This window comes from Myzus persicae, unplaced genomic scaffold, assembly GCF_001856785.1.
Source record: "Myzus persicae strain clone G006 unplaced genomic scaffold, MPER_G0061.0, whole genome shotgun sequence".
Classification (NCBI taxonomy): domain Eukaryota; kingdom Metazoa; phylum Arthropoda; class Insecta; order Hemiptera; family Aphididae; genus Myzus; species Myzus persicae.
The window spans coordinates 7519-21731 of NW_019100964.1; the positions used below are offsets into that span (position 1 = coordinate 7519).

Sequence of the window (14213 nt, forward strand, 5' to 3'; positions counted from 1 at the left end):
ATTGAGTTTTATGTTAAAAACACCTTATTTGCACAGTCTTTGAAAAATGAAATACGGCATTCAACAAAAAATACTGAATAATATCATTAAAATGTTTAAAGGGAAGGGGGCGTCAGTCGCTTATAAAAGTCATCAAGAAATGTTATTTTATTTCATTTATTGTTCAACGTTCACATTATTTTTATTACATTCTAATTTTAATAAAAATGTTTTTTTTTAATAATAGTTTAATAACTATAACAATTCTAGTTATTGCAATTTCGGTTAGGCCTGCAATTTTGCCTAGGCAACCTTCTTTTAAAGACGTTACTTTGGAAGTCAAACGACGTATGTACTAATTATTGATGTATGATGATTGTATTTTTATAATTTTTTATTGTGTTGATATATACCACCAGTAAACTGTAAATTTGTTTAGAATTAGTAAACAAACTGAAATCAACTACAACTATATAACCCTTCAGATTAATAACATGTATGCCATTTATTAGATTTTAATTGTATAGGTATAATAATATTATCTATCTATCTAAAAAAAAAACCAGATAATTCTTTGATTTTGGAGGGAACATTATTATACTTTATATCACATTTGTATAACCTAATATTAGTGTTATATGATATAAATCATTTTCCAGTTATAATGTTATATGTTTTATTTTTAGATTATTGTGCTAGTAAGTAAGCTTTATAATTCATAATAAATAGAAATTTGACTATGATTTTCCAGTTGTTTAAATTAATTAAAAGGATGTATTATATTATGTTTTTTTAAATTATAGTTTAATAACGGGTTTCATAAACAATCGCTATTATTATTTAATAAGTCAACTGTCATTTTTTTTGTACTTCAAATAAGAATTAGTGGCATAAGTTGTTTGTTCATTACAGATAAATGAAACATTATTTTTAATAATTGATTATGTTGCCTTTCTTATTTTCTCCTTGTTATCGAGAACCCAGGAGGAACTGGTGTTGGCTTTGCTTCTCCCGTGGTCTACATCGTTGAATGTATAAAGAAACAAGAGTAGTTTCACAGCAATAGGGATCCTGGAATGTTCCCTTCTCCAGGAAAGTGAACTTTTCCTATTGCTAGGTATGTGTACACCTGGGAGCGGAGATCGGTGAGCTTAAATTTAAAACAAAAAAAAAAAAAAAAAGCTTAGCGTCGTTGGTCACTGCTGTTGTATTTGACCCTGGAGTCCGCCGCCTTGGAATCACGTTCTGTGGATGGTCCTGCGATGGCGTGATAGCCTAACCTAACCTGGTGTCAAGGGATGTAAGAAGAACGTGGGTCGGTGACACATCGGACAGTTGCTGTGCAGCGTGGAATTGTCTTCCACGTCCTTCTTCTGTCCCCAGATTGCATTATTGACCTTGTGAGGATAGATGGTGGTTTAGGTTGGGTCCCTTTCACCTACCCTCTGCAGCTTGTCTCTCTCTCTCTCCTCCTCTTCCTTCATCGTGGTCATATCTTCGATTATCCTGTAGAATAATCTAAAGGTCTGTTCTGCGATTCGTAGGATGGCTTCCTTGTGTTCCTGGTTGGCGGGGAGACCCTTGAAAGCCGGTCCGCAGACGATGTCTGATAGATCCGTGAGGCTTGGGCGACGGCCGACGAGCCCCTCTCGGTTACTCCTGTGTCCAGACCAATGTGAGATCCGTGTTTCGAACAGGGTATAATTGGCAGTGTCGGACTCTCCATCGCATTGTTAGAGGGCCTGCCAATCCAGTACAGGTAATACTGGCAACAGCCGTGGCCCATCAGGGCCTGGGTCATGTAAAATGTCAGGGGTACCATCGGCACGGTTCTGAAGAGCTAAATGCCTACGTCCGGAATTGTCAGTCACGTCCACGACGCTTTGGTCGAGGCGAACCATCTCGCTTGCCACAGAATGATGGTGACTCTCCGCTCCTAGGTTTCCATGGCGTTTTTGGAAGGGAGTGGTGCACTGGGAATGTTCATTCCGCCCAGTCGGGCTCCGATACTCAGTCTCTCCAGGCCGAGAATATCGGCTGGTAGCATGGAGGCCAGCAGCAACGCAGCCTTGTCTGACATTGTCCGGTATGCCCATCGGATGGTGTCAGACAAAGCTGGCATCACCCTAACAAGTTCACTTGTAAAGGTTAGATAAGGTTAGGTTACCAGCTGATCTAGCAGCAAGGTTAGCAGCTGATCTCTGTGGGTGAAAGAGGTTTGCTCTGGTTCTAGCCAACGAGGCTACCGATTGACTCCATACCGTTGTGGCGTACAGCATCTGGCTCTCTACTACCCAGCCGAGTAGCAGCCTCTTCCACTGACTCGGTCCGTTAGTGTTCGGCATGAGCCCAACAAGTGTGGCATCCAATCGGGAGGTCTTTTTCGCAACCATGTCTATGTGTCCAGTGAAGGTGAGCCGCTAGTCTAGTATCACGCCGAGGTACCTTAGTTTTTTGAAATTGCGATCTGGGGACCTCCAATTAACAGGCGAAGGGGAAGGGTAGTATGACCGCCTCCTGGACAATATAACGGCCTCGATCTTGTGATGCGATAGCTCCAGTCAAGGGTTTTACATTCAGGTGTCTATCGCATCGAGGACTGGATTGGCTGCGTTCTCAAGCAGCTGTCCTGTTCTTGCCACACCGATCATAGCTAGGTCGTCCCTAAAGCCGACGAGATGATCTCCGCCAGGGACATCCTTACACATGTCACAGGAGTGAGTGTACGCTGCTTTCCACTATGCTGGCCCGGGGGCGGACCCTGCGGGATGCCACATGTGATTTGCCTTGGGGCCAGTTCTTCCCCCTTGACAGGGTGTCTGTGAGCCATGATCGCAGCATCTCGACCAAGTATTCGGGCGTTTTTATCCTCCTCAATGCGTCGTCTATGACGGGCCAACGTAGTGTGTTGAACGCCTTGATTATGTTACTTTACACGTGAAGTGTCAATATACTTTAATAAGGATAATTGTAAAATGTTTTAGATCTTCTAACAACTTAATGTGGGTTTAAAAGTGAGTTAATTGTACAAATAGGAAATTTTATTTGCATTTAATTATTTTTTTTTAAGTATAATATACATAATAAATATTAGTATAAATAATTATTAATTACTATTGTCCATTGGTTTGATAATCATAAAGTTAAATTATTATTAATTTATTCTATTTAGTTACACAAAATATTTGGAAGGTGAAATTCTTACCAAAATATATTTATTTAATATAAAAATTAGTGTACATTTTGAATAAATTTTTTAACTCAAGATACACCAAACTGATTTCAATAAAAATTCAGGACATATTCACATTAGTATTTAGATGATTTCTGTGAAGTTTGTACGCCGTGCGATAAGTTCTTCCGGAGTTATGGCTTCTTAATGTTTAGCGGTACGCGTTCACTTCGTCCGCCGAATACACAAAGTAAATTTTAACCCTTTTAGAAAACAATAGGTAATCAATGAATGGTGACCAGTTATGCCATAGATGTACTCCAAATAGCTATTATTATATACATCCATGGTATCGTTAATTGGTTTGTTTCCTATTATAAATTACTCTATGTAATTATTGATTATTCTTTAGTTTGTAATATTTATTTCATCATATTTATTTATTCGTATGGCCATATTAATAGATTAACACTACAGATTTATTTTTATTCGTAAAAATTTTTATTTGTAAAAAAAGCCACGACCAAGGCGACAGAATATAGACCGACAATCACGTAATTATATCGCCCAACAGTATTATAGAAGTTCTCAAAGTGAAAATGCACAATTACAACGAAATGTTATTCAACATTTACGAAATGATCATCGAAGTACATCTGCAGGTCCGTCAACAAATCCAGCACCAAGACGAACGTCACGAATTTCGCGTCGTGCACAAGCCATGGAATTCGCTGCATTTCATTACGACAGTGAAATGGATTACAGTAAACATGGTCATTGGTGGAATGACGGTGAGATGTCTACATTGTGCTGCAGCCAAATTTCCAGGTGAAACGGCTGGCATATGTTGTGCTCATGGCAAAGTGAAATTGTCATTCTCCACCTGATCCACTGCACTCATTGATTTTTGGAACATCACCAACGTCCAAACATTTTTTATCCCACATTCAAGAATATAATACGCCATTTCAAATGACTTCTTTTGGTGTGACGAAAGTTAGAAGAGACAGTTTTATGCCGACGTTCAAGGTAATTATTTCATACGGACCATCTTTCGAAAAATGCAACCTGACCAGCAATTATTTTGATATTTTCACGAATTCTGATCAAATGTCAAATTGTATTTCTGCATTGAATGAAGATGATGCAGTCAACTATAAAGTTGAATTTTTGAATTCATTGGAACCATCCTGTACACCGCCACATTTCTTGAATTTGAAGGTCAGCTCATCAATTATTTTACTAAGGAATTTAAATGCACCAAAACTGTGCAACGGCACAAGATTAGCTGTAAAAAGATTGATGCCGAATTTAATCAAAGGCAAAATATTGACTGGCAAAGCGAAGGGGGAATTTGTACTCATCCCACGTATTCCTCTGATACCAACAGACATGCCATTTGAATTCAAACGATTGCATTCCCCGTGCGCATATCATTCGCCGCATCCATCAATAAGGCTCAAGGGTAAACGCTCCAAGTATGAGGTTTGAATTTGGAGGAGCCGTGTTTTTCGCACGGGCAACTATACGTGGCCTGCTCAAGAGTTATCACTCCAAATTGTTTATTTGTGTATGCCTCAAATGGACAAACAAAGAATATTGTTTTCTCAAATGTGTTAGATTAATAAAGAATATGGAAAAAATAAATGATTTTTATTGCATTTTTGTGTTGGTGCTACGAAGCGCACAGGGATCAGCTATTAATTATTATAAAACTAATAATTTTAACTGTACAACCTACGTGCTATTATTTTCGTTTGAAAATTCACGTCGTTTATTTAAGGAATGTTAATAGGGAACAGAAAAAAGAAAGAAGGAAAATAATAAACATCTGATTTAAGAATTTCATTTAGAGAAAGCAATAACTGCACACGGGCGAAGCCGGATTATTCAGCTAGTTTATTTATAATGTTATCTGTATATGATAAAATTTTCAAAATATTTTGTCTAGACTTAATTTATTGGTTGATACCGAGTTGCGGTCGAGATTATAACAGGTAAAAAAAAAATCCGAGTTGCGGTCGGGATCAAAACAAGTAAAATATCAAAATAAGTAAAAATCCTAGTTGCGGTAAAAAAATATGATTAATAATTATTATGTTTTAAATATTGACAAAGTTACATATTATTATGCTAAATACAAAAATGAAACAGTCAAAATACGTTACGTCAAAATACAAATTTATAGTTAGTTTTACATTAGTAAAAATCCTAGTTGCGGTAAAAAATATGATTAATAATTATTATGTTTTAAATATTGACAAAGTTCCATATTATTTATTATATATTATCCTATTATGCTAAATACAAAAATGAAACGGTCAAAATTTTGGCAACATATTCCATGCTCAATTGTGTTGCTAAAAAAGGATACTGATATAGGTACTAAATACTGCTTCACCGTTGGATCGTGAAATTATTGACGTGAAAATTGGATAAGAGCATCGGATAATCGATAACCGGATACTGACCGCAATTAAGACGTTAATTTTAGCTTCAATATTATTAAGACCGCAATTCGTCTATTGCGACCGCAACTCGGACAATATTTGGAATTTCATATTATTTTGGTTTATTTTTTCTATAAATGTCAATAAATATTGTATTGTTTAGTATATTAATTGATCAAATAAACATAATACGTGTAAATTTAAAGTTTCAACGGTATTTTGTTTTTGAATTACAACAAAATAGGAAAATCGCTACAAGAGAAATCGAGTGAATTTCCAATGTTGTTAAAATTTTAACTTCAAACGCTTATAAAAATTTAATTTGACCATCCGGTAGATATTTTTTTTTTTTTTGATGAAAGTAGACAAACTTATAAGGAATCTTAAACTATTATGAACAATTATTCTTGATTCACTCTCAATTTTTTTTTTTAATTTGCACTAACAACAAATTATACCCAACTTTGAATTACATATTAAACAAATTTTTTTGACCGAGTGAAACATTTTTATCGACATAAGTTTAAAAAAAAAAAACAAATAATAATTGAAAATTTCATAAGTCTATGAATAGTTCGGGTCGCGTCACACTATAGCGGTTATTGTGTATATAAAATACTAACCCAAGTATTCAGTGAGAATTTTAAGTATTTAAGGTAATTTTTTTAGAGTTACACTAAAAGCCAAAATCGATTTTTTCGAAAACTGGTTATGCGTAAAATGTCCTGTTTTTCCTTAATTTTTTATTTGTCTTTAATGTTGCTTTTGATAACTATTGGGAATTTTAAATTTTTACCTTCTGAATGCAATAAAGAGATTCACTTTTTTACCAGAAAAGTTGCTGTTGAAGAAAACGAAGCACTTTTACTGCAAGAACCGGTGATGACAGACACAAAAAAAGAACAAATAAATAAATAAAAAACAAACATCATTGTAAAATCAATACACTTATCACTCCACTCAGAATCTAAAATTGCAATGAAAATTAAGAATTCCAATAATAAATAATAACTGATCAACAATACTCACGTTTGATTAACTCAATTCCACATTTCTACTGAGCCGCGAACTCAGTGTGACCGCGTACAACTGAACTAATAACAAAATTATTATAATAATAATATTAATAATATTTACTATAATTATTATCGTAAATATTAGAAGTAGTAGTTAAGACTCTCGCTGTAGTGTAGTTTCTTGTGAGATATCTTTACTATTCATACAGTCGTATGCGACTGTCGCCGTCGCTCACTCACTCCGCACTCGCAGTTCGCACTCGTACTCACTCACACACACACTTATAAACTCGCGCGCGCCGCTCTCACCCGGTTGAATTTATCTATACGATTATGTTTTTAACTTGTTGTGGTGTATATTTTGTGTCAACCACAAAAAGGATCATGTCATCTGAATTGTTATTTAAATGGAAAACCGACTATAATTGATGCTTTGAATGATGAAAAGTGACATCTAAATAATATTTATTTTACTGAAATGTGATTACCAAGAATTGGATACAAGAAAAATACCTACATTCCTCTTCATACGAAATTTCCCTGTCACCATGGTATAACATCTTAAAAAATAAAAAGGAATGTTTCATTGCATAACCACGTATATGCGCTTGTTTCACTACCTAGTTCATTGACCAATGCTGTGTATATAGTAGGTATTATAATCCTAAATATAATGCTAGAATAATACGATTTCAGATACAACATCAGATTACATAGTAGTTGATTATAATGGTATGTATTAGATACTCAATTATTAATACAATATCAAATATCATACATCGTAGCTGTAGTTAATCTAGTTAATGAATAGACCACTAGATGAAATACCATAATCTGTTAAATATTTTCTTACCAAAATCCCAATCAAAAATATCCTACAACTCTTAATTAATTTAATTATTATAATATTAGTCAAAAATCTATTTTGGGTGCAAATCATTGTATGAATACAAAAACAAATAACCCTTGTTATTATTGAATTTAATTGGTTCTATATTTTATACGTTAGAGCCAAATTGTAAGTATTTACATTGTTTTTTTTTTGTAAAATCAAGTTATATTATTATATTAATTGATTTTAGAATGCAGTTCGTTGTAGTGCTATAACAATTTACAGATTACTGTCGCCGCCGCGACAATAGCGCTGTAGACATCCCACCGACCACCACACACACACACACACACACACACACACAGAACTCATTAGTGAATTATTTATATTGTTTTATTTTTGTTATAATTATGTTGTGTGTGAATTATTAGGTAATATACGTAGATTAAGTCCGCGCGTATCAGTCGCCGCTGGATCGTCGATGTACGACTTTTTGCACAGCCGCCGTACGTATTGTCAGTTGTTTTTTATCCGTTGTTACGTGTCAACGCGAAAACAATTATTATAATTTGTAGGCGCAAATCGCCAACCTTACTTTATTATACTTGTTAGCGCTGTCGAGCTCTTGCGAACAGTTGACCCGACAACTCGCACCGTACAACGGTTGTTACCACTTACAATATTAATGAGTAAAAAACAATAATAATACCGTGTATGAATTGTTACTACAGAATATTGTATTGATCGTTGCAAATAAACAATAATAATAATACAAATATATTAATGAGGACGTCTCCTGCTAATAATAATTAAATAATACGAAAAAGGGTAATACAAAATACACAAAATATAATAATATAATATACAAAAAATAGATCGAAACCGAACTTATCACTGCTCAAGTACTTATCAAGTTGTTGTACCGGGACGCGCTAATGGACAGCTGACGGAGCGGCCGTTGACCTATATTCGTTGTATTTATAAACACGGCCGACGTTCGCGGTGGCAGCGAGTGACCGTGGTGGCGGCGGAGAGAGGCGGTGTGAACGCCAGCTTATGCAGCGGCGGAAAGTGACGGAGTCGACACCGGCCTATGTGCACCTCCAACTAACCCACGATACGAGTCGCACCCTACGAATCACTCACCTGCATTGCACACGACGACGCACACGGTATGAATGGTATGATGTGTCCAGCGATGGGAAAAAATGTCAATTCGACGAACTGTGCAAACGAAACTTGTTTTTTCGTATTGCTGCTGTGGGTTTCAACGACGTCGTAAGACGCGAGACGCAAAAGCCTATAGAAACCACAACACTACAGCAGCTTGCGGCAGACTGACTCGTTGTTTCGTACACAGGCTTGACCAGCAAAAAGGCCGGCCGGTTATAACGGACAATGCGCGACAATGAGCGATAATGAGCTATATCGGCAGCTTCTAGAACATTCCTTGTTCGCCACGCGCCCACGCAGACCGGTACGGGGAAAAAAGGCGGAGGTTTGAACAATACTTAGTAGGCGCAAATCGCCAAATTCATTTTATTTTGTGGGCGCCAATCGCCACTTGTATTATTTATTTTGTATTGTGTTTTTCGCCGGTTTTTATAATTTTTATATTTGTTTATTTTCATGTTTGTACGCTCTAATCGCCGGTTGTTGTTATTTATTATTATTGTGTGTGTGTGTGTGAATTACCATTTTTTGTAGGCATAGGTAGCGGCTGGCCAGCCGTTCACCGTCATATTTGTGAATTTTATATTTTTATTACAACTATACTTATATTTTATTGGTGAGCCAAACAGGCATTATATTATACTACATTGTATTTATATAAGCGCCACTCGTGTATACCGAATATTAAACTATATTGGGCCAGAAGGGCCATTTATATTTTGTGAATTATTTATTGTATATTATACAGCAACCTATACTTACCAGCAACCGTGTTACCCTTTTATTTAATTGTCCCACCATTAGTTTTAAGCACACACCCACAAATATACACATCTACACACATCACCACACACTAGCACTATCTAATCTTGCTCGGCGACCCCGTCCACTTCTTTAGAGTTGCTATACATATAAACACACAAATACACAGGTCGGTCGGTGTGTAGCGCTACGAAGTATTTTGGTGACCGGGCGTCGCGGACTATTATTGTTCGTTCCCGGCCAGTACAGATTACTGTATCATGATTTTTCTATAAGACAGATTATTAATTAACCTATTATAATTAATTATATTAAATTATTAACTAAATATTGTAATCGAAAATATACCTACTGATGAAAGCTGTATTGAAAGCTGTATAACTCTACTTTGTGATCCAAACTACCGACTACTGTACTTTATTTTGGAAAATGTTATTATTTGACCTAATTTAGAGTTGATAATGAATTAATTTATGTACCAATTATATTCCTTTTTATTACCTACTATATATATTTCGGACATTTTTGATATCAAATCATTTTTGTATGTTTCCATGATGATTTAAAGTTGATACCAATTTTTAAAAAGTTACATACTTCATAAATTGTATTGATTTAAGTAACTACATTATTTTAATTAATCGTGTGTAACTTTTTTCATGCTAACAAAATTGATATTTTTAGTCATAATTGATAATCGAATTTAAATAATATTAAATCACATAATTTACACATGATAAACAATTTAAACTTAGTTCTTTTCCCTATATATTTTGAGTGGTTTTTTTCATGGTAGACAATGATTTATCATTAAATGCAAATTCAACACAATATCCAGTAGCGTAACTGAGTAAAAGTTTAGAGGTGATAATAATTTACTAACCAAAATCAAAACAATGAGCGCTGAGCCACCTTGACTGGTTAAAAGTGTTTAAACATTTTCAAAATGACGCGAAACTTGCATTTGTTGTCTGAGTTCTTCATATGTATACTGGCTTAATATGATATACCATTTTTTAATTTAAAAAAATTGAATGAAATAATGTTAGTTGACACATGAAACATGAGCAGCATATTTGTATTTATATTATACACAAATTCTGAAGTCTAATTGTACATTTAATACAAACAAATAATTTTAATTCACTTTTTTTTAAATGTACCTACTATGTCATTTCACCCGGAGTGTCGGATAAAATGACATACACCATTTATATAAGCAACCATTGTATACTTGTCAATAGAAATAAATTATAAAATTGTTGGAATGTAGGTAATAGTTTAATTTTTTTTTCATTATTATAAATAACAAGACTTTAGTTATATATAAAATTCTATAAAAACATTATAAAAACAAATAAAATATTAGATATTTGGAAATAGAACATTAGTCTTCCTCATACTAATTCTATAAAAACATAATAAAAACAAAAAAACACTGTTTGTTAATAGAACATAAGTCTTCATCAGACTAATTCTATTAATGACATAATAAAAACAAATAAAATATTGTATGGTAGTAGAACATAAGTCTTCTTCGGACTAACTTAAGAACTTCAGTCTTAGTTAATTTTTTTTCTACCATAGATGACAAACAACTTGGTCGACCAACATGTTTCACTATTCCTTTTGCAATTTTATTTGTATTATGAAAACGACGACGAAGTGTAGCTTGAGGTACATTGAATTGTTTGGAAGCTTTAAGCCATCCCATTTCTTTATTTTGTTAAATATCATATCTTAATTATATAGTTTTTTTCATACTATCTTCCGACCATGTTTGCCGTTCAGTTTTTCTTGTATAGTGGGATACCGTTCTCAACTACAGTGAATAAATTAAAAAACAATTAATTATTATGATAATACCTATAACCATAATAATCTATAATACCTATAATAAAATTAAAATATAAATAATATTATGTAAAAATGTACCTATAGTCATAATATATTATACACACTGCGCTGTCATTTTGCCTGATCTCATACAAGTTTTTTTTTAAGTTTTTATGGCAAAAGTATTATAATAAGCTTATTTATAAAACTATTGTAGTGTAGCTTACCTTTTAATGTTCAACTTCTAGCAAAAACAATTGAAGGAACATAAAAATTTGTATTTTTAAACGAATTTTTAAAAATGATTAAAAAAAAGTTGATAAGACACAAAACACATTTTTGTTAACAAATTCTCTGATAATGTCAAAACCTGTGGTTACTGTATACAATCATATGTAGGTGAATATAAGTCACGTTTTTAAAGCGTCCTTGGTTCCTAAATATCAATAATTCTGATCAAAACATCAATGTGTCATATTACCCTTATATATCATATTAAGCCAGTCTCCCCTATTATAGTTACTTACTACAGTACTATCAAAATCATCTCATTCAGTGATGTATACACTTTTCTAATTAGTAATACTTTTCAATGTGTTTTATATTGATATATCATTACATATATATAGTGACAGGTCGGCCTCATAATATGTTGGTAAACCTTAGTTTTTGAAAAAAATACTTTAAGAGGAGAGTCTCAGTTCATCGTTATTCGGTAGAACAATAAAACAAAAACATAAAAACTGTAGAAATTACAGCATTGTTTGAGTTATACGCTATTACATTTCAAAGTTGCTAATTTTAATTGGCATTTTTTCAATTTAATAAATATAATTTGTACATTTCATGTTTGATCATGACGTATGTTAGTATTTGATGGCACAATTCAATAGCTTTGAAATTAAAAAAAATACGATGACAAGTTGAAAAGAAGTGAAGATATATCATCAAATGTTCAATATTTTCGGTTTTGTTTGAAAAAAGTTAAATTGTCCATGTAAAAAAAAAAATAAAAAAATTATTATCCTGATCTAAGGTATTCATTTCATTTTATAATTATATTTTAACATAAGCATCATTTTGAAATACAATTTCTTTGATTATTTCGTAAGATTACTTGTTGATATATTATTAACTTTTATCATACAAAATGGACAATAATCCGGTCCATCGGAAATATCAAAATCACCGAAAATAAACAAGAAAAGGGGGGACCAAAAAAGTCAATTTATAATTTAACAGAAAACCATTTTGTCATCTGATGAGGACTTCGATCTTAGTTCTGATGCAGATTTGAGGGAAGGTGACTCGGCCACTTAAATTTTAATGTACCTGTGAGCGCCCTAAGTAATGGCCACCTGAAGGACCACTTGGTAATGAACGACAACAATTTGGGTTTTTGACTATGGCCAATGCCACCACTAACGTCAACTATTGCAATGGGTAGGCAACCTTATGTGCCCCCGCCCGATACTTCAACAGTAGACCATTCTACGCACGGCGACGACAACGACTAGTACGGGAGAGACCTATCGAAGGAATTAAGATGGTGCAAGTTAGTTATGGGCAGGGGATCTCTGTGGTCGATTCGATCTAGTGCAATGACCAGAGGCCTCACACAACTAGGGACAGTACTTAAAAACTAACTTAACACTACTGACGTCTTGACTCTTGAGATGACTATGAACTGACGACGACTTTGATGCAGTAGACAGACGTCGAACTGGACGACCTGGGCGGCCTCTCACACAATGTTGCTGGGGACTACTGACGCACCGACTTTGACAATAAACAGCTGCCAAGTTTGAAGACGATATTAATCATAGAAATAAAATAAAGACTTACGATTGCAGCGTTAGTGACTTTATTTGTTGACCTCAAGCAGAATAATAACAGATAATAATATAATATAATGGAACCTTGTGCACAATAAATGTAACAATATAATATACACATATGAAGCACAGGTCGCTTTTTCGAGGATAAAAAAATTGTTTGAGCGACAGACACGGCGGTGTAGACAACACGAAGCTAATAATATAAATGATAATAATAATAATAATAATAATAATAATAATCATAATAATAGTAATAATAATAATTGGGCGTTGAATGTAAAAGGTAAACAATACAATTTAAAAAAATGATAATGTACAATAAATATATGAGGCAGTAGTCCGACCTTAATTCACAATGTCATGAGAACAGCACAAAGAAAATAAATAAACATAACAATAATTATTATAATAATTCACAATTAACGGAATGAGAGGTGTAGAATGAACGTATGGAAACTGATATGGAAAAGTCATCGTCGCCGCACAGAATTTCCAAACGCTATGCGCTAACAGCTGGGCAAATTCCCGGGATTTTATTTTTGGGAATTTCCCAGGAATATTCCCAACACCGGGAATTTCCCGGGAATATAATTAGTATTTTAAATATTGATCATAATTTTCAGTTTTAAATTAAACTTATGGCTGTAAATGATCCAAATTACAGTTCTTTACTGATATTATTTCAGTTTAGATTTTTATTATTTAAAAAAAATGTTACTAAGTAACTATAATTTAATTTTTTAATTAAAATTTGTATAATGATCACAAAATGAATTATCCAACTGTACAGAGTACAGCTGATGCACAGTAGTATAGACTGTCATTCTATTCCCACTCAATTTTTTTTTTTTTTTTAAAGAAATTTCTCGAGAGGCTGGGGAATATTCCCTGTTCCCGGGAACATTCCTTGGGAATATTCCTAGTGGCACATCACCAGTGTTTATTTCAGATCTTCTATCCCGGGGGGGTATCGTAAATTTTCAAGGGGGTATGTCTTAGAAGTAAATAATTAAGAGAAGTGAAAATATTATTTTAAGCTCAATTTATTGGTATCAGATTGATACCTAAGAATAAATAAATTATTAATAATCTAATTTTGATTAATTATATGAAAAAAAAAACACGCATTTACTATACATACATGATACATTACTT

General features: G+C 33.7%; 1 protein-coding gene across 1 annotated transcript; it reads left to right on the top strand.

The window, feature by feature from the left end:
• Positions 1 to 4123: 4123 nt before the first annotated feature.
• On the top strand, positions 4124 to 4642 carry LOC111027069. Its single transcript, XM_022305285.1, has one exon. It carries the CDS (start codon positions 4124 to 4126, stop codon positions 4640 to 4642), a length of 519 nt encoding a protein of 172 aa, XP_022160977.1.
• Positions 4643 to 14213: the final 9571 nt, after the last annotated feature.